This window comes from Drosophila virilis, chromosome 4 (assembly GCF_030788295.1).
Source record: "Drosophila virilis strain 15010-1051.87 chromosome 4, Dvir_AGI_RSII-ME, whole genome shotgun sequence".
Classification (NCBI taxonomy): domain Eukaryota; kingdom Metazoa; phylum Arthropoda; class Insecta; order Diptera; family Drosophilidae; genus Drosophila; species Drosophila virilis.
In genome coordinates, this window is record NC_091546.1 from 9,600,232 (window position 1) to 9,621,733 (window position 21,502).

General features: G+C 39.9%; 1 protein-coding gene and 1 long non-coding RNA gene across 2 annotated transcripts in view; both read left to right on the top strand.

Annotated features, from left to right (window-relative positions):
- Positions 1-21,502, top strand: part of LOC116651604 (uncharacterized) — a 53,021-nt gene that overhangs the window by 22,070 nt on the left and 9,449 nt on the right. The window contains exon 3 of the long non-coding RNA XR_004304616.2: positions 15,395-15,452. This is a non-coding gene — a long non-coding RNA (uncharacterized lncRNA). The remainder of the gene's footprint in view (positions 1-15,394; positions 15,453-21,502) is intronic.
- LOC116651603 (putative odorant receptor 83c) lies at positions 11,669-13,608 on the top strand. Its single transcript, XM_032438336.2, has 3 exons — positions 11,669-12,725; positions 12,978-13,167; positions 13,227-13,608. The coding sequence occupies exons 1-3, from the start codon at positions 11,944-11,946 to the stop codon at positions 13,416-13,418; spliced, it is 1,164 nt and encodes a 387-aa protein (XP_032294227.1). The 5' UTR covers positions 11,669-11,943; the 3' UTR covers positions 13,419-13,608.

A 21,502-nucleotide genomic window follows, 5' to 3' on the forward strand; every position in this document is an offset into this window, starting at 1 on the left:
TAATTGGATGTGGCTAATGAAGCCGTCTCTTAGCCTGAATTCTTCAGTCCAATAGCAACAATTCTTTTTATATGCCCTGGGTAAATGGACCTCTAGCAATTGGGGGTATAATGGCTTTATGGAAATCTATAGAGCAGGCACAAAGAGACGTCTCCAACCGCAAAAATTATGTATTTTCTTGATCATCAACAAGCTGGTCGATTTGCTTTATTTGAATACTCAATCCAGGGCTCCGCGATAATGAAATGTATAATAGTATATACACACTATTGAATGCTATATTTAAGCTCTGAAAGTTTTAAAAAGATCGGAGAGCAAACATAACCGCAGCACAAAGGAATCAAGCGATGTGCGTGCTTGTGTGCGTATATATAGTATGTTTATTTGTGAATGTATATATAGCAGGCAGCTCCGAATATTTGGTAAGCAATCTCGGCACTGGGCCAGGATATCGCCTAGTCGAGCATACACAAGAAAAGTACTGCCTTTCTCTATGCCTAATCAAATGAAAGTTTTATGTCCTAGCATAGCAGAGCCAGAAAAACACAAGGCTATGGGTCGGATGTGAATTAATATCAAAAAGTAATTGATTGCAAATGTGCTTTGAAATATGTCGAGCCTAAGAACAGGGTATTTCAGCTGCGAGCATTCTTGCCAGTCATTTCACTCATTTCAATTTTTGTGTTCGTATTTCCTTGTTTTTCGTTGCGGCTGCTGTTAATTATAAACTTTTTAAGTGGCTTATTGGGACTTGCGGTTTCCTAACCACTGCCAACATCCACCGACCATCCCGTCTGCCTTTTAGTGGCCTTCGGCAAGTCATCAAGTGCCGCCCAAGTTTCAAGATGTTGCCATTTTTGCTTTGCGTCATGCTGCCTTCGGGACTGCATTTTGGGGCTTCTCATTTAAAACATCCCAGGCATCTGTTCGCCTCCTTCTCACCCAAAAGGCATTTATTATTTAAGGCGCTTTTTGTTGTTGTTGCCAAAGTAGTTTTTGACTTAAATACACAAGTAGCGCTTGGCCCAGCGCTTTTTATGTGCATTGATAATTGAGTGCGCTGCAAAGTAGGCTACAGTTTTTTTCCCCATCTTGCCCTAACTGTTGCAGGGGGAATAACCCTTTTCATGCTTTTTAGGCAAGCATAAAGCCTTGATTAATGTTTAGTCAGCTCAAATTTCACGCTTTTTAGGGAGCGCATAGGGCAAAAACACACAGTCAGTCCGAGCTGAAGCGCCATAAATCAACATTAAAGGCGTAAACACATATATTTGCCACCCCTGCTCCTATCCCATTTGGTCATTTAACAGCCATGCTCATAAATATAAAATTATACATAAATGCGCTACAAAAATCACATCAGACAAGCGGCAACCACCCGACCACTCCCTCCCTCCCCTATAAGCGTACCCATAACTTGCTGGTGACTTTGACTGGTAACTGAACTTCGACCTCGCGCTCGCATATGACTGCCATATAGCATAGTTGATGGATCACACTTCGATTTTTAGTAGACATTAAGCTGTGTGCAATCTGTTTAACGTTCGATGCCTCGCAACCCATCCCCACCATCATCCCTTCTGACTGTCCTACATGCTATTTTTACGGCAAAACAAATATGCACATAAAATTTGATGACGGCGCTGCAGCAGCAGAAGCAACGGCAACATTCGCACCTACGACATCGTGGAGCAGGGAAAAGCAGGAAGCATTTGCTGGTATGTGGGTGCGTCTGTTGATGGTACACGTCTATAAATTTATGATGGCTCACGCAAGAGAGAGAGAGGGAGAGGGGGCGAGAGAGAAGAAGAAGAAAGAGGACCTAGGCGGAAAGTTTGCAACACATGCAACAAGCAACTGTGCAACAATACAACAATAAAGTCGCTTTTGATACCCTAATACGAGTAAATTGGGCTAAGGAATAAGAAACGCTTCATTTGAATGGTATAGTATTTAAAGATTTTGAGAATTGATCTGAGCTCTGATCTGTTAGCAACTAGCAGAAGAACATGACAAACCAGTAACACATTGCTAAGTTTTAATGAATTAAAACATTTTAATTTAATTAATGAACTCGAGGTCTTAGTTTAGTTATTGTGCTATTAGTTAGTGCTATTATGCCAGAACGAAATTCCTTCATTCTTTGGAAATATGTTATTTTCTATGTTGTTGTCGATGTCAATATCAGCCCAACTCGAAACAATAGCGCTTATATTTGCTTGATTTTATAACAAAGAAAAGATATATCAAAAAAATCCATTAAATAAATCATTTTTAAATAGTCAAAGAAGTATTATATTTATGTGTATATTTTTTCAGATTTCATTTTTGATATTTTAGAGCTAATGCTAGAGTAGCTTTGCGTCGCGCAACTGCCCCAAAAATGTTCTTTTTTTTTATACACAACGACACGCTTTGATGGGAAAACTCAATGAATTGCCGGCAAATTTTACCAGGTTCCGTTGTGTAATACGAGGTATTTTTTTTCTTGTTGGATTGGATTTTTTTTTGTTTTGTTTTTTGTTATTGGCCATCAATATTTACTTAATATATTGCTGCGCCAATTGCGTCACAAACATTTTGGCATCATGTGTGTGTGTGTGTGTGTGTGTGTGTGTGTGTGTCGCATCAGCAAGGTATAAATATTTAATATGCTTTTGCACTGTGCAGCGTACATGATGATAAAGTGCGTTGCCAGCGTTGTCTTCATGTGGCAGATTAATCATACCAGCTAAGGGCGATGGCATGGAAGCGGCATATGGCCGCACACAGCTGACGCTGTACCTGTGCCCAGCTGCTATCATTTGACATTGTCAACTGCTAGATGGATTTTTTTTATTTTTTGTAGTCTTGTGTGCTTTATTCTCACATTATCAGCATAAATTCAAATAAAGAGAGAGAGAGAGAGAGAGAGAGAGAGAGAGAGAGAGGAGCAAAAAATTGTTGTGCCCGCAGTGCTAAATAAATGATGTTATAACAGACAGACAAAAGCATGGACAGAGGCGCTGAAAAAGCTGACAGCGTGCAGGACACTCACCGGCCACATTCATATAGACGAATATTTTATATACACACACATATGTATGTACATTGTTCTTCCTTTTTTTTGGGGGGGGGGGGGGGCCCCAACTTTTGGCAATTTTTCTCAGTAAGTTGACTAAGCCAGAACACGTTTCTGGAGGGGCGGCAGCAGCTGTCAGTAGTAGATGGCAGCCGGCAGCGCATGATGTGAAACTCATCATCAAAAGCAGCAGGCAGGAGATAAAAGCGAAGCCAACACAACAGTGCTTGGGCCAATGGAGCAACAAAATGGCAACATACTCCTGATTATTCCTGACTGCTCCTGGCCTGGCCAAAAATCGTGAGACGTGATTGATTAATATTATTCTCGGCTAATCTAACTTAAATGGGCCGCAAGCAACAACGCACAATGCTCAGCGCACAGCGGCAAATATAACTTATTCAGCAACTTTGACAGCGAACATTCTCTCTCTCTGCGTATGTGTGCTTGTGTGTGTGTGTGTGTGCGTGAGTGCGGCTCGTTGACTACGCTTCATACATAATAAACACGACAGCGGCGTGTTAAGTGCACAACAACAACAACAACGAACAACAACCAGCACAAAAGTTGATCAGTCGCAAAGTTTCATGCCCAGGACAAGACGGCTTGAACAGAGGAAGTGGATGGAGGATGGGCGGGGCGGTATTGTTAACCTTGTTAGGCCACCTCCAAAGCTGATGAAATGCCAACACGCATCTACAAATTTGTTATGCATACAGCAAAATAGGCGTAACACATAGGAAACACACAAAAATAACCCGGAATTCGTTTACAAAGTTGCATTTTCTTTATTTTAATTTTCTGGTTGTCAAGTTGTCAGCGCAATTTGCTATGTGGCATATGATAAGTTGGATATATGAAATGTTGTGGCCACGTGTAATAACTATTCGATGGTCTAAACCAAAATCAAAGTGCAACGTGTCAATAAACGCATGGGCTGTGCATATCGAGAAATAAGTTAAAGAAGAAAACTAATTTGTTGTCTTAATGACAAGACATGCATGTAGCTCAATCAGTTATTTAATAGAGCTTAACTAGATATGTGCAAACGAGTTTAAATATAATAATCCCATTCGCTGTTTATCCAAAAAGCAAAAGATTTCAAATTTGCGTTTACTGTACTAAAAACCTATATGCTTCATTTGAAGTCTATTGCGCTGGTAACTTATTCATTTGGGATAACACCTACCACGGAAATGGAAAGATATATGGAATAAAAGGATCAAAGCGCATGGATAGACTCAGTTCCCCTGTTATCCGTTTCCAATGGAAACAGAGAATACCAACAGCACGAGCAAGGCTGATTGCGCACTTTGTGAAGTCATCAATAAACGAATCCCATAATTAATTAATGTGCAAATGACGGCAATAACTTCAGTAACGGCAACAACAAAAGCAACTGCCATAAGGCGCACAACTTTTTGACGCAAATTGAACAACTGTCAGCAACATGTTGTTGCCACACTGCCACAGCCCGTCAGCCCACGCTGCAGGCAACTGACATGTTGCTCATTTGGTGCGGTCACAATTTGCACCTGGCCAGCAACAGTTTTGCCAGCTTAATTAAAATAATAAATTATTTTCGTTATACCCTATCTGGCTCGCACTCCACACTGTTGACAATTATAATTGCCTAGAGGTGAGCTTTAAAGTGCTCCAGGTCAATGCCAATCGGTGCGTGATCTGATGTGCTGCGACCGGACAAACAATCAGAAATTTAAAATTTTATTTATTATTCATTTCTTTTGAACGCTTCTTATTATTTATGCAGCTTAACGCAAGCGTAGCTCCACAAACCTCTTGACTATATAAATGTAAGCGAAGCAAAAAAAAATATAAATAAATTAAAAAGAATTAAGCCCAGCACGCGGGAAATATTGAATTGAAATCTCAAATTGTTTTAAGAAATTCTGAATTTATTCAGTTATAAAATATCGACATTAAGTTACACACAGATTTTTGTCAGTGCTTCAACTGCATTAAAGTTATCAAAGTCAACGTCTTTTCGCTCAGTTGAGAGTATGTCTTTGGAGTCAATTCCAGAAATATAGTTTGTTAGCTCGCTTTTGGTTCGCCACAGCTCAAAAGAATTTTAATTAATTTCTGCCCACGCATCAGAAACAGACAACAGGCAAAGCAGTTAATGTATGTGTGTATCTGTGCCTCTGTTTCTGTGTTTGTGCAAATTATGATTTTTACCGCCCCAATCATGTGGCCTGCCTTGTATTGCCTTGCAGCCTTGGCGCTGGCTGTGTTTTCATTAGCGCAACGAATGCCACACAAAGTTGAAAATCGTTGCACAAATAGGAATGTGGGCGATAAATGGGCGTGCCAGATAGCAGCGTGCAACCATGGTCGGGCGCATGCTTCATTGGCTTGTGCATTATTTGAGCAACCAGGTTGCAACATGAAAAATGCACGAACAGCCCACGAAAGCGCAGCTGCTGCTGCTGCTGCCAGGTCCTTGCCACACAGTTGGCAAAGGACAACAGCGACACCAAGCCAAGAGGTGCAGCAGCATGCAAGAGAGTGGGGGTTGGCAAGCAAAGAACGTGGCAGTACGTGGCCTGGCATTGTAAAGGGTGTGCCGACACGGACATGCGAGAACAAGCCGCAGTATTTATGGTGCTGCGGCTGGCAGGCGATGGGGCCGTAGAGCGCGAGCATTGAAACGGGTTTTGGAGAGGAAGGGGGAGCGCATGGTTGGCTGAGAGCTAACATACCACGTCCGCCCATAAAACACAATCAAGCGTAAAAATGCAGGGCTGGCACTTAACCCAGCGACAACAACACGTCAACTTTTTCTTGCTCATCGCGTTGTTTAAATATTTTAAAATGTTTGCTTAGCTGTGGGCACAGTTGCAGTTGCTGTTGCCGTTGCTGTTGCTTATTTGCTTATGCAAGTGTTGACGCTGCGCATTAAAATTGCATGATTTTAATTGCAGTTGGCACAACGCGACGTATGCGCAACATAATAGGCAGCGGCTGCACTTAATGTTGCGCATACGCAACATGTTCCATGTTCTAAGCCGCTTCCACGCACTTATAAGCTTACTCCTGCTATCTCGCTCATCTATCCATCCGCTTTCTTCCCAAATTAAATACTTCCAGCTTTGGCAAATATCGCTTGACTTTCGCGAATCAGCAAAAAAAACTTGTAATCGATTATGGGAATACTGTTTGTTGCGTAATAGTTCACTAATATTAAGCGAACTAAGGTAACCAACTTAGACATGGGCAGTCTCTTTAATATTTTGTATAGTATATTATATATTATCAGGGAATAAGTCAGCATTCACATATGTAAGCCAAACTTTCTGCACTAGAAGCATAAATGCATAAATTCAACTCTTCGACTTCATCGATTTAATTATATCAAATATGTTATCAAATATTTCAATTTCACACAAATTGCTCAAACGTGCGTCTTGTTTACTCCCTCTATAACTTTTGGTTAGCTTTCAATTGATTGTCAAAGACATCTTCTTACTCTTAATACATGTATATTAAATTTCTCTATTTCCCGTTGTCTCTGCTGTGAGTAAATAAGTTGTCGGGGTTTCGGGTTAGCGAGACAAATGCGTTGCGTTGCGTGTGTATTTCGAAAGCAATTAAATGATATTTATTTTATTTGTGACATGCACGCGCTTAAATACACACACCCCTATATAAATATACACACACACACATACATACACTTGAACGCTAAAATCACAGAACATTTAATTTAATGAAATAACAAACAAGTTCTGAAAACAACGTCAAAACAGCAAAAAGCAGCTTGAGAAGAGGAAACTGCAGCGGGAAGTGAGAGATAGAGAGAGAGAGAGAGAGAAAAAGATGCAGACAGATAAAGGGAGAAAACTAGAGAATTGCACAGTGAAAGAGAGAGAGAGAGAGAGAGAGAGAGAGAGAGAGAGAGTACGAGAGCAAAATACATACCAGAACACTAATGGCAACTTTAACGTTAAGGCAGCCAAGTGTGGCTTGTGTGTGTGTGTGTGTGTGCAATGCTCGGGGCCAGGCATAAGGATGCGCATAATGTGCAAAGTTTGTGACGCAAACTAATTTCAAAGTAATTACGAAGCACAAAAGTGTTGATATTAGACTGCTGAGAATAAGCAGAGAGTGAGATGCAGATAGATAGAGAAAGAGAGCGAGCTAGGGTGGACCCATAGCTCTCTAGAGTGAGTTGCAAAAATAACATGACAAAACGTCATCAGCAGGCGCTCGAAAGAATGCTGGAAAACCCAAAAAAAAAAAAGAGAACTTTCAAGCTGCTGCCAGTTGCTGGTGCTAGTTCGGGCTCCATGCACCACCACCACCACCGCAACTCCCCTTCCCTAAAACAGCCAATGTCAGCGCAACATCAACAACTAAAACAACAAACAAAAAAAAAAAAAAAAAAAACCAACCTAAAGTGCAATAAAAAACTCGTCGCGACCGAAAAACAAGCCAAAAGATAGCCAACATTTTTGCTGTCACAGTTTTCGACTTTAATGTGACTTGTGGCTGCGGCAAGGCTAAAAATGATCCTGCGGGCCAGAAATTAAAGGCGCTCAAAACTTTGCCAACAGCCTGCGGGGCGTTGTCTAAGTAGCTGCCTTGCCAGGCTGCACACAACACAATTTCTATTTATTTGTATAATATTTTACAATTTTATAAAGTAAACGAAAGCGGGCGAAATATGAAGCAAGCGTTCAGGGACGGCTCCAGGCGCAAACAGGAAGGCAACACACACACACACACACACACACATACTTATACAATAGAGACAGAGTGGAGTCAGGCGGAAACGGAAGCTGGCAAAACGTAAGACGCAAGCAGGGGCGAGCAAAAACAAAGGAAGAAGCAGCTGCAGCTACATAGCAGAAAAACAAAACAACAAAACACAAAACAGAAGCGCAGACAAACACTAAAGTTCTGCAACAACAATTCACGCACACACGCACACGCACACACACCCTTTAGACTGAGTACATATGTCTGGTATAATGCAGTGTCTATGAGGTCTATTAAGGTTTTAAGCTTTAAGCAAGAAAAACCTTTCAACGCAGAGTTCAATTTAGGGGAAAATAATATACAAGAAGTAAGTGCTAGTCGAAGCGTCTTTCTGAGCTAACCTTAGGTCTAAGGCTTATGCCTAAATTTGACTTCATTTTTAAGATATTGCTACCGACAAGCTCTTGCTTATCTCTGAACTATAAATGAACTATTGTGGCTGCTGCTTCCGAAAGAGCAAAAGTTGCTGTCAAAGCCGAAGCCAAAAACGATCAGAAAGCAAAACAGCGCGATTCTGACTGCATCAACTTATGAAAGCAAAAATGATGCTGCGGCTTCGACTTGCGATTCTAACGTAAATCGACATCCAACAAAATAAATGACTTTGGATTTGACTGTGACTCGGTTGATTAAGAATGCTTGCCAGCACTGCTTCAAAGCTTTGATTAAAGTTAGTCGATCCACAGAATTAAAAGAATACTACTATCGCCATCGCTGTTTAAATACGTAGGCTTTCAACCCTGGTAAAAGGCATATACAGGGTATTTCGAATTGTTTCTCGCCAATAAATAAGTAATGCAGCAGTGCAGATACGCGTCGTATATTTTACAAATTTCATTAAGTGCAGAGCCCAGGAACAAGGGCAGAACAAAATAAATTTACGGCTTATGCCGGGGTAGTACAATTTGTATAGCATACTTTTTTGGCGGGCTGGAATAAATGCAATTAAACAAATAAATTTTCACATAAACCTTTTTGCCTGGCGCAGGCGGAGACAAAAAAACAAGCAAAGCAACAATAAAAAATGACGTAATTTACCTCAATTAACACGCCAGTTGCACCAGTTGTAAGTGTGTGTGTGTGTGCTTGTGTGAGTGTGTGTCTGTGTGTGTGTATTGGGCGTGTGAGTTTAATTGCAGCCAATGGTCAGCATCGCCATTTGGCAGCAAACAAAGCCGTAAACGTAAACGTAGCCGTAACCAACAGCGCAATGGTCGCGCAGCATCCGTTTATTCATTGGCTGCGGACCGAGGGGCGTGTTAGGAGCGAGGGGTTGCCTGCTGGCTGCTGCACACGGCCCAGCTGAATTTCATCGCCGCTCTTAACGACACACCAAGTGTTTCGTAGATGCTATGCTGGCCATTTGAATTCAACGGCCCTGGCGACTTGAACTCTTACCAAGTAATGACCGCTGGCAGCCGAAACATATCGACCCAGCAGCTACCCCACCGGGCACACCCCATGCCAGCACCTGTCTGTCTGGTCATTTAATGTGCATGTAAATGTGAGCACATTCCCCAACTATCAGCCAACATACCTAGTCATTAAAGTTCACTTTATGTGCGCCATTTTACAGCGGCGCGCCTTGCTCCATCTCTAAATAAACAAAAATGAATGAGACTGTCCAGCCACTGGACCTGCTCCTCTTTCTGTACTTAATTGTATGTCTGCGAGTATGCGTTGCATAAAATGCTAATTTTATGATCAGACACAGACAACAGCAGAGCTCAAGACACACAGCATACAACTCGACTAAGGGCTACCCATTACTTTACGAAATATGGGCCACAGCATTCAATAAATTTATCTAATGACTCTTGCTTCTGACCCAACTACATTTTTACAACCAATTTAAATATCATTTAATCATTATTGAATCAAAAATCGTCTATGAATTGGATAACTCTCTGACAAACTTCCTTACAGTCCACTGATTACATGGTATCGTTGGCCCTAACAAGCTTGGCGCTGTACATATTAAGATTATGGCTTTCTACATGGATAAGAGGCAACAGCTGCTGACCATAAGCCATTAAATGATTGTTTATGAGCGTGTCCTGAATATTTAAAACGACTACATAACATATTTTACAAGTTGGTTCCTAAAAACATAATGATAGGAAAACATATTCGATAATCTTTATCTATAACAAAAGTATTTTAAGCATTCTACAAGAAATCAGGAAATTATAACTTTTATTAATTCTTCTTGTATCTAAACGGTTTTCTATACAAATTCATTTGGGATTTGGGGTTTTACATATTCTTTTGAATATTTAATCCTGCCTGTAGAAATGTGCGAATCTAAGATTTGGGGGTGTAGTTTCAGGTTCAAACTAAAAAATCAAAATATTTGCTTCATTATTTCATTGATAATGAAAAATTGTAGAAGACGGGTTTAACTGAACCTGAGGTAAGAGGGTAACTATTTGTTTTCATTAAAGGGTTGCATATTATTAAGTTTAAAATTTAAATTGGGATAGACAAGATAGAACAGCCGGACAGACAGCAGGACAATAAACAAAACCCACCTTTTCCACTTAGAGTTAACATTATCATTTTCTTTTTTTTTTCATTTGACTTTAGACTAAATTTAGTTAAGATGTTTCTCTTCTCAATAAAGTCACCAAAACAACAAACCGCAATGAATGAAATTCACTCAGAAACTGTACACTTTAATCTACTTCGAAAAGCTCCCGTTTATTTCGCTTTAGTTCCAGCTGCTTATCTGATTAGCACACGATATTGCATCCAAAAACCCTTTGTTCCAAATCAAATTGGACTCCAAAATCTGTCTGTTATAGTCGGCAGAGAGAGAGAGAGAGAGAGAGAACGAGAGTGAAAAGAAGACTTGTGTGCCGTCTCTGGCATTTAAGCCTAATTTGTACGCCCAACTGTGCCACGACTGAGGCAATTACAGTTAAAGGCAGGGCTGTAGCTCTAGAGGAAGCAGCCCTCGCTTTTATCTCCTACTCTTACCCATTTCTCTCAATCTCTATCTCTAATCACATAGCAGGCTGCAATCGGCTTTTGAGCTGGTGCCGCATCCTGTTGATGGCCTCGTTAGTTGCGACTTAGCGTCTGTCGCTCAGGGACAGCCCAACGAGCACAGTACAATCAACATTTCACACACACACACACACTTGACAGCTTGGCCATAAAAACGAATGTCCTGACGTGCTTCAGGCAAAAAATAAAAATGTAAGGCAACAAAATGCCATCAACCGAAGGCCCTCAAGCTTTCGCTGCCATTTAATGCGCTGCAAGTTCTGCGAAACCAAAACTTTAGTTAAGCAAACGTAAAATATTAAACTAAAAAAAAATAACTAAACATATAATTTAAGCATTTGTGCTGTTGTGCTATAAAACGCTTTTAAATTTAATTAGAAGCAAACCCAGGTGACTGGCAAAAAACTCGGCTATTTCGCTCGGCACAGACGTTAACATTGTTGCATGGTTTGTTGTTGCATGCAACTAGTTGCACAGCTTGCAGTTTAATGGTTGTAACAGTTTAATGGCCATTTTAAAGGCATAAATCAGAGGCGGCTATGAAAAACGAGCCAAAGATTACGTTTTATGTGATTAAAGCAGCAGAAGCAACAGAATTGCGCCCCATGCAGCAATTGCGATTACTTATCCGCAAAATAATTCCTAAAGGCAACATTACTTGCAACTCAGAGAGTGTTCGAGTGTTTCTACTCTACAGATGGTAACAATTCATTTTCTCCCTTTTCTCAACCACTTTACCACGCAATATGTTAAGGTAGTTAAATATCAAATATTTCGTCAAAATATACAAAACAAATAAAAACACGGGAACTTTTGATTTAAATAAACCTGCAGTAATCAGTTCTCAGTACCTTTGCAATATATGTAATCGTTACTTTAATACGCCCTCAACTGTTACTACAGACTATTATATAGCTTGGAATGTCTTTTCCTTTCCTCGTTTTGAAATTGCGTGCACTTTCCATGGCCGTGGCACATGGGAACAAACTTAAACTGCACATATTTGCAACAATTAGAAAGCAATTACAGCATTATATAATTATCACAAGCAAGAAATCCTATAGCTTGAGCTCAACAAACAAACAGTCAACATGAGACCTTCGGTGCGTATCCACAAGCTCGTGACAAACATCAACTACTACGCGAAGCTACTGGGATTGGATCTGCTGGCACCAAGGCTGAGATTCGTCTTTCGCACCTGGATCACAATGTCTGCACCTTCGAGCTATTTGATATTTGGTGTCTCCTGGGCGTTCCGCCAGGCCCAACAGCATTGGATGGATGGTCTGAAAGCCAGCATCATGTTGGGTGGTCTAATCAATGGGACCACTGAACTGCTCTCTGTCATACAGAATCATTCGGCTATGAGGAACATGATGAACTACACCATTGAAATCTTTGCAGACTATGAGAGTCGCGGTGCGGATTATTGTGCTGCTCTCAACTTTGGCGTTGATCGAATGCTGAAAATACGACGCATTATACGCATTGGTTACTTTCTATCATTTTTCGTGATGCTTGCGGTGCCCTGGGCGTTACTTTTTTACGATGGCACACGTGTCACAGTCATGCAGTACGAGATTCCTGGTCTAATGCTAGAGAATAATGTTGGATACACGCTCACATATTTGCAGCATATGATTGTGGCTGTTGTGGGTGGTCTTGGCTTCTACACGACCGATTTGTTAGTACTGCTCGCCTTAGTTCAGATTCTGACATTCGCGCACATTTTGCAGTTAAAAGCAAATGTCCTTAATGATGCACTGAATCGTAAGGAGCAGTCGAGATATGAAGCTCAAGTGGGTGGCTATGCAGATAATGGAATACAATCTCTTCTCTTAGATTTAATCAAATGGCATCAGTTGTTTGTCGCGTAAGTTTTAACATATTAATTGAGTGCTTTTTCTTTATTGTGTCTTAGATTATCTGTGCATAATTAACGGCTTTCCCAGTGAATGTTCCTAGCTAATTACTTTGGTTAAAAGAAAGTGAAAATGTCCCAAATAAAAATAGATATTTTCAAAGCACAGTATTTTTAGACTTGTACATATTGCAAAGAAGTAAAGATTAGTTTGGCAAACTTAACTTTTTGACCTTGTTAATTTATGAATCCCAATAATTCCAGATACTGTCGCGATGTCGAGAATACCTATCACAATATGATCGCTGCTCAAGTTCTCTCCTCGGCCATTTCGATTCTGCTTTGCTTTTGCGTGAATCTGAACGGTTTTCATTTAATATCAACCATCTACCTATTTGTCAGCACCTACTCAATGTTGGTCTACTGTGTTGTGGGTTCACAAACTGAATACGCTGTCAGTTCCAATCGCCAATTGAATTTATAATAAAAAAACTAATAACAATCATTCTGCAGTACGATCAAGTGTATGACAGCCTATGCAACATAAGCTGGCAGGAACTTAGAGCGGATCAGCGCAAATTATTTGGCTTAATGCTGAAGGAGGCGCAGAATACGCAAACCATGATAATGATTGGCATTCTACCACTGAGCATGCGTACAGCCCTGCAGGCAAGTGTACAGGGTATAGCCAGCACAACTTATTAAATTTCTCTGCAGATCACAAAGCTCATATACAGCATATCCATGATGATGATGCGGAATCGCAACTAGGCATAGAGGTCTTCTCTTCATAGAATAAGCTTGTCCTATGCTATACAACAAATGTTCTTTTTTTTGTTTTGGAACACATTTATTGATATTCAAAATAAATTAGCTGCACCAAAAAAAAAAAGAGATAGGGAGGAAAAGCTGAACTGTCAGATTCGATTAACTTTCTTTATGGTATTTTTGCTTGTAGTAAAATATGCTTCTTTACCAAAAATGTTTGCATTTTAATATTTCTACCAATACTTATATAGAGTATATGGTTAAATGATATTTATGCTGCCTGAGCAACACATTTGCAGTTTCTTTAAACGGTTTCAATAGGGATTGGCATTTGCAAATGATTTAAAGTTTCAGCTCGCATTAAGGAAAAGCCTTGATGACTCGAGTAGTAATCGACTTGAACCAGGTCTTTTGTTCCTTTGCAGTGCTCCAAAGCACTCGGAAGCGTTTATGTGCACTTGAGTGCATTCTAATGGACTACTACATTGGACTGTGCCTTGTCGCTCTAATCAAGGCATGGAAGGGACTTTTACCAGTTCTCTACTAGAATGTATGCACGCATTTCTATTCTTCTTATCAGCATGGGGCATGCCTCTTGATGAGCTTTGACTTTGCAATCAAATGGCGTTCCCTCTCCTGTCTTTTGGTCCTGCAACCAAATGTCATTTACAATTAAGAATTTTGCAAATGACTTGAACTGGCAAATGTATTTATTTGACTAAAGACTAAGTGCAGCAAATGTGAGAGAAATAGCATTTAGATATTTACATCAGCTAAAACAAACTATCAATTTGCTTTAATAGAAGAATTTTGACTTTTTTAATACTTGAAAATTGTTGAAAATATTTGCTTGCTTCCACGCTCACGCATTTGAGCTGTTCGCTTATGTAGCTGGTTTTGTTCAAGCAACTCATGAGAGCAACATTATCATTACAAGCGCCATTTGCTAAACCAGAACATGAACACATCTCTGAGTTGGTTTGGTAATTACGCAGTTAGTACACACACACCATTTGCTGCAGCATGTTTGAAGCGCTGATGCATGGAGCTGGAGTTCCCGCAAGGCAGCAATAATGCGCTGAAAAGAGAGCCAGAGCTTGTTTCTGGTTCCATTATGCGAAGCTTATTGGGTTCTTATGCAAATAAACAACGCCAACAACAACAATAGTATGTGAAAACAAACAAGAGTCAAGTTCCAATAACGCACAAGTAGAACCGCACATCGAGGCCGGTCAGGTACGAGGTACTTGTAAATAGGCCAGAAACATTTGTTAGAAATGCTCCATTCAATACCAACAACGAGTACGAACCACTCAATAGAGCATCTCGCACTTCTATGGCCTACTTCATTAATATTTATACAAAGTGAGTTTTTCTGCTTTCTATTCTCCACTCACCGTATTCAGCATATGGCAATAACAACAGAGAGAGAGAAAAAAACTAGTGTGGGTTTTTCCCACCCTGCATTCCGCCATTTACAAACTAACTATGAATAGGAAGAGCAGGCAGCCCGACTAAGTGACTGTGCTGTTTGCTCTGGTTACGCATTGCTGATTTTGCATATTCAAAATGAGAATAATCACAGCCAAAACAAAACGAAGTGCACAGCAGGACAATACCCTATACTTAGATTAAAAGTACCAGACACTAGGATGCTAAATTTAAGCTTAAATTTCCACTTGTGAAAAACGGAAAGAAAATTGATATTCATATATATATAATAAAATCAGTAATAAAGGCTTCAAATTTATGTACTTGTCATAAATAAATGGTATCTGTGATAATTATGACATTTATTTGCACAATTTGCTTAAAAGCCCGACAAACTCAAACATGTTATTTAATGAGTTTGCATCTCAACAGCCTAAAATCGGTTTTAATTATTGTTTGGATTTCATTTTATATATTTACAGATTAACAGAGCTTAAAGTGGAAAATGCCAGCTGTCATAAGAAAATGCACATAATTCAGGTAAGTCGGCAATCAACTTAAGAAAATGAAATCCACAGACTTATCACAAAATATTTCAAGTTGGCTGCATTTTAATTTTCTCTGTAAATGCAAAATCTATGCCTCTGCTTCGGCTACTCCAAAGTCTGAAACGTAATTAAAGGAGTTTTAGAGTAATTGAAAAGCTTCAATAAATCAATATCATGTGCTCAAATGAACAAAGAGGCAACAATCGCAGCATAAAATGAATTGCCAAATGCTTTGAATGTGACACTCATTTAATTTAATAAAATCAACAACTGGGCATAAATATTTTAAAGATTATTTCATTTTCTCTATCAGGCCCTCCATTTTAAAGCAATCTAGTTTTTTATGATATTCAAATGTTGCTAAGTATTTTACTACACTTATCCGAAAGTGAACAAGTGTAATTTGTATCCTTATCGTAATGCGTAAATTTATACTTCTTCTGGAACAGACGAAATTATAAATAGTTGACATTTGAATATTAAAATTACTTCACATGGTCTTTGCAATTACTATCGGCAACTGTGACTAATAAAGTAACCTTAGCCGAGTTGCGCTAAGCCACTTCTATGCTGACGAGCTCAATCAGGGCCAACCCAGGTCAAAATTAAGTAGAGCCTGTTTTTATGAGTTCAACGTGGCATGTAACTGGGCGCATCAATGTAGTTGTTGTTGTTCATGTTCTGGCTGTGTTTTGCTAGACTCCGCTCCTAGTCAAGAGCTACTCCTTGTTGTAATAGTAGTAGTAGCTGTTGTTGCATTTGTCGTACATCTTTGTTTACTTTGTGCTCATGTAACGCCCTCTACTCTGTCAACGGCCCCAACAACGTTGTTGTCCTCGGCAAGAAATTTAATTTACCAGCCGCCATAAAACGGCAGAATGGCAGCGGCCAGCGTTGGTCGGAGGGAGGACACACGTCTCTGCAATTTTGTTTGCACCGAAAAATTTGTGTGCTCTTTGCTTTAAAAGCGCCAAGCGCAACATTTTCACAATTAATTTGTCATTTCGTAGTGCAAATATTTTTTCAACTCTCCAACTTTGAGCATAACAGATACCTGGTCTCCTGAGTTCCGGGCACCGTATCTCGGTTGGGCATCAGGCCTTGGCCACAGCCCAACGTATTTAACGTTCGCTTAACGAAACTTTTTGTTGCTGAAAGCATTGTAAAATATGAACAAAAGTTGAAAGCTTGCATATGCTACCAAATTCTCCACTCTAATCCTTGACTTTTAGCATACTTTTCAAGGATTTGCACACACGCACACACACACACACACACACACAATACACTTGTGTGCATGGATATGACCGTAAAAAGACTGTCCGCAAATGCATTTATTCATGAGAAGTTTTTGTTACACTCTCAGCTGGCCAAATGAAAAGCGTCACTGAACAAGATCCAGCTAGTTGCTAAGAGACACGACAAATACGAATGCAGCTCGTCTTAATTGTATTACAGGGCAGGCAAGCAGAAAGACAAGCTAAGTCTCAGTAAGAATTCAAATAAAATAGGATTTTCAAACATTATACTATGCATTCCATCAATGTATTTCGCCCCAAATTCGCCTGATTATTAACTCTTGAGGCTCTCACAAGTAGTTGGCCTATCTGGTCATAAATTTTTGCAAAATATTCGCATGTTGAAAGAACAAATTTTATGACAAAGTAGAGCAAATTTAAACTATCAAAAGTGCACATTAAGAGATGAAGTTTTTCGTAATGTAAAAATAACAATACATATTTCTAATTAAACTCGTGATAATAAATTGATAGCAGCAAAATAAACGCTGCAGAACCGAATTGTACTACAGAATTTGCTCTCGTAATTTATATTTTATTTTATTTATTTATTTTTCTATGCCATGTACGAAATCGAAATCCGAGCTACATCTACATTTACATTTAGAGCAAATAAAGAGGAAAACAAAAGATTTATCAAATTTGCAGCTTTGAAACATTTCAGCCGTAAAGCATGCAAAAGCAAATCCTGTGGACCAAACATTTGGCATTAAGGAAACAGAAGCTCATGCATATTGTATAATAAATATGTGTTGCATGTTAAACAAAACCAGGAGACAACTGTAAGCCCTGCCTCCAGGTTGGGGGGCTTGAGGTCAGTTGGTGCTGCTGTCAAAGATCTTGGGGAAAAACCGAGACAAAACAAGACACAAAACAAATAGTCTAATAAGCCCTGGCTGAGTGGCAGTCAAACGACAAATGGCAAACGGCAAACGGACTGACAACTGTCTTAGATACACCCACAAAAGATACAAAAAGTGCTTCGCTTTTTGGCATATGCCGTAGATACATATTTGCATAGAAAGCTTTTGACTTTGGCATGAGCATAAAAAATAAATGCCAAATAAAATAAATTATATGCACGCACACACACACACACACACATGTGAGTGTGTAACGCAAATATGTTAACAGATTAAACATGAGGCAGCCAGAGCAGCTGGCCAAAAGCCGCAGGCAAACACGAGACCAACTGAACCACAGACTCTACCAGCCCAGTATCGTCTCCATGCGCATTGATTGCCGTGTTCCAACTACAATGCGTTACGTATACGTTATATTTTTGAGGGGCCAGCAGACAGCAATACGAGCAGCGCTCCCTGACTCTGGCTCTGCTCCTGACACTGGCAACGTGACTGTGACACGACCAATTAGTGTTGCTAGCCCAGCGCTGATGTGCCTTGCTGTAGCCAGAGTTACACGCACACACACTTGCCACGTTGCGTCCTAACATTGAACCTTAAGAAGTGAGCCCAATGCAAATGTTTTCAGCTGCAGCTTAACGCAAACTAGATACTGCTAATATCTGGAATTTAAAGCAAATGTACATATATGCTGAAACAAAAACGTAACTAAATTTGACACCTCTTGAGATTGCATATGTAGTATGTCACACTTGCATACAATTTACGGAAAAAAGTTCGGCATTGCTATTTCAAAGAGCTGCTATTTGATGTCCTTTTGTCACAGACGCACAGAAGCACAATAGGAAAATAAAGGAGTATTTCAAAGAGGCTTGTTGTTATTTTAAAATATCCTAGAGGGAAATAGAAAACAACATCGGTGATTCAGTTTACGCTTCCAGCCAACCCTCTGCCTTCAGGCTCGGTGCGTTAACCTAGTTTATCATTGTCAAAGTACATGTCAAGGTATTTTCAAAGATGAAATAGAAAAACAAAATTGTTACTTTATAAAAGTATTGCAAGCCGTTCAAAATTTCATCCGATCTCCAACCAAAAGTGGCATTCACAAATTGAATGGATGCCTTAAAAGCTTTTAATGTGATTTAAGTAGAAATTTGGTTTGGATTACGATTATACCATTTTTTCGGAATACTGTAGTCATAGTACTCAATAAAAATGGGATTTTGTGACTGAATCAATTCGGATAAAAATAGATTTACAGCTTTATCTATCGAGATCAATTCTAAGCTGCCTACACTTAATTCTAATTTTCGTTGCTAGAGAATTTACGCTTTCCCAAAAACCTCATATATTAGTAAGAAGTTAAAGTTCTTTCCCCATTTGCAATTGTGCTAAAGGAGAGATTCTTATGGTCTACACAAACACAATATGCCCTTTATATTGCTCAATATAGGATATAGAAGGAAAAAAAAACAACAGCAGAATACCAAAGACTTTTCATAAAAGGCAAACGAAAACAAGCGAAAATCATTGAGTTTAGTTGGCATCAGTCGAGAACATCAAAGTGAATAAAGCGGCGAGAAGTACAAAAAAAAAAAGTGCCAAAAGGAAGGCCAAAAGTAAACAACCATTATACACTTCACAAAAACGTTGCAGGGTGTGGCAGGTTGAAAAGTGCGGAGTGCTGTGGCATCGAGAGGTTCGGGTAGCTGGGCAGTATGAAAACATTTTACTGCCAAACACACTCAAACACACGCACACCAGAAAAATAAACAATTTCATAAGATATGCACAACAACAAGCGTTGGAAAATATCTGAATATATATATGTATACGTATAAGTAAAATGTGGCAAGCAAGTGGCAGCAGGAGTCGAAGTGGCTGGCTGTGGGAGTTGGCCAGGGCAACCGCAGGGCAGGCAGCAGCAGCAGCAGCAGCAGTAGCACCAGCAGCAACAACAACAGCAGCAAATAATGCAAAACAAACAGAAAACGTAACAAAGTAAAACAGCAAACGGCAAGGGAGAGCGGGCGCAGGGCACTAAGGCGGGGGCGACACCAGGCGACGAGACACTTTGCCGCCAACGCAAATAAACCCCAATAAGTGGAGTTGGGCGGAGGCAGAGTCGGAAACTGACAGCGACGTTCGCGTTGGCCACTCAGCAGCATTTGACACTTGACGCAAGGACAACGTAAGGACAATGGCAACAACGGCGACGAAGACGAGTGCGAAGACTCGTGACGGAGGCTGTGAAAAGAGCACAAAAATATTATTTAAAAAAAAAAAACAGAAGACATAAATAAATATTTCAATTTTTGCACAAAAATTTCATTTATATGTAGCGTAGCGATAAAATATGGAAGCGGGCACAAAAACAAAAAAAAATTAAGTCCACACGCAGCACACACACACGCACACACACAGAGAGATACTCACACTCATACGCTTGCAGGGCGTAACAAAGTGCTGATAAAGCGAGAAACTGGCACGCGAAAAACAGCTGCGGGTTGAAACAGTCGTAAATACTCGTAAAACGTATGTGAAGCCGGGCCCAGAGACAAAATGTCGCACATAAATTTCAGAACTTTCGGTCTGTCAATGGTAAACGTCTGCGGTTGGAAAGAGCTAGAGGGCAGAGAGAGAGAGAGAGACAGGGACAGCAGGGACAGCAGAGACAGCAGAGGGAGCAGAGATAGCTCGTCCAGTTGACGACCAGCATATGTGCAATTAGGCGGCATCTAATTTGGTAGCTCTGACTAAATTGGTCAACGAAATTGCGTTCAAATTGATGCTTTTTACACTTAATACGAGTGTAAATTTTCATTACAGAGCCACGCAATAGGTTGCATGCTTTTGGCACTAATGCCCGAAATGTAATTTACTCTTCTGTTTTATTACAAATAAATCGTTTAATTTCGACTGATTTTCAATATTATTTCAAAAGGTTTTGCCTTTAACTTGAATTCTTGTTTTATTAAATCAAACAAGTTCTATCTATGTTGATTATGACATGAACATTATCCCACTCTGTTGTCCGCGATTCATTGCAATCATTACTTGATAAAGTGTTTGCCTCGATAGTTGGATCTATTTGTAGTTTATAGCAATTGAATATGATTCAGAAATGCCGAAATGCCCTTTTAGCAACTGACAAAACAATATGAGAAAATTGGTTGCATACCAAATGGAGCTGTGGGAATGGGACAAGAGCAGAATAGGAGCTTTCTTTTAATGTATGTATTAATTGAAGTGCAAACAATGTATGCATAGAAAAATAACATGGCTTATAACAGATTCTCTTGTTCCCACCGTGCGCTGAATATGCTAATTTGTCAATATGGTAAAGAGAACCGAATTCAGTTGCTATTTTTGGGGGCATGCAAATTAACACCTGTACCCGCAAATATTCCAAAAACTTCGGCAAAGAGTCTATCAAATGAAAAATGCCAGAGACCGCAAACCACAAACGGCCTGAAGCTGCAGCTACAGCAGCCAGAATATTTGTTGACTCGAGTCTTTGAGTTGGTCATAACCAACATGGCCAATTCATTGATACCACATCGAAAGCAGCTGAGAGCAACAATAGTCGATATTCACTATCGGGTATCGAGCATCGAGTATGCAGATGTTGTGGCAGCATTTATGAAAATGGCATGTTTGATTATGCAACAACTAACACAACAGCACTCACAACTGCGGCTGCATGCAACCAACCTATCAAAATGCACGCCACGAGGCAGCAACTGCAGCAACGGGCAACCGCAACATGGTAAACATGAAACTGAAACTGTAACTAAAACTGCGAGACAGCAGCATGTGTGTGTGTGTCTGTGTGTGTGTGTATGTGTGTGTAAATAGTGAGGCAACAAAATTGAAAGCGT

What these genes read in the sequence shown, in the direction of transcription:
- LOC116651603 (XM_032438336.2), top strand. Translation starts at nt 11,944, where the DNA reads ATGAGACCTTCGGTGCGTATCCACAAGCTCGTGACAAACATCAACTAC. An exon ending in TGGCATCAGTTGTTTGTCGC is followed by an intron (nt 12,726 to 12,977) that starts GTAAGTTTTAAC and finishes CAATAATTCCAG; the next exon opens with ATACTGTCGCGATGTCGAGA. An exon ending in GTTCACAAACTGAATACGCT is followed by an intron (nt 13,168 to 13,226) that starts GTCAGTTCCAAT and finishes ATCATTCTGCAG; the next exon opens with TACGATCAAGTGTATGACAG.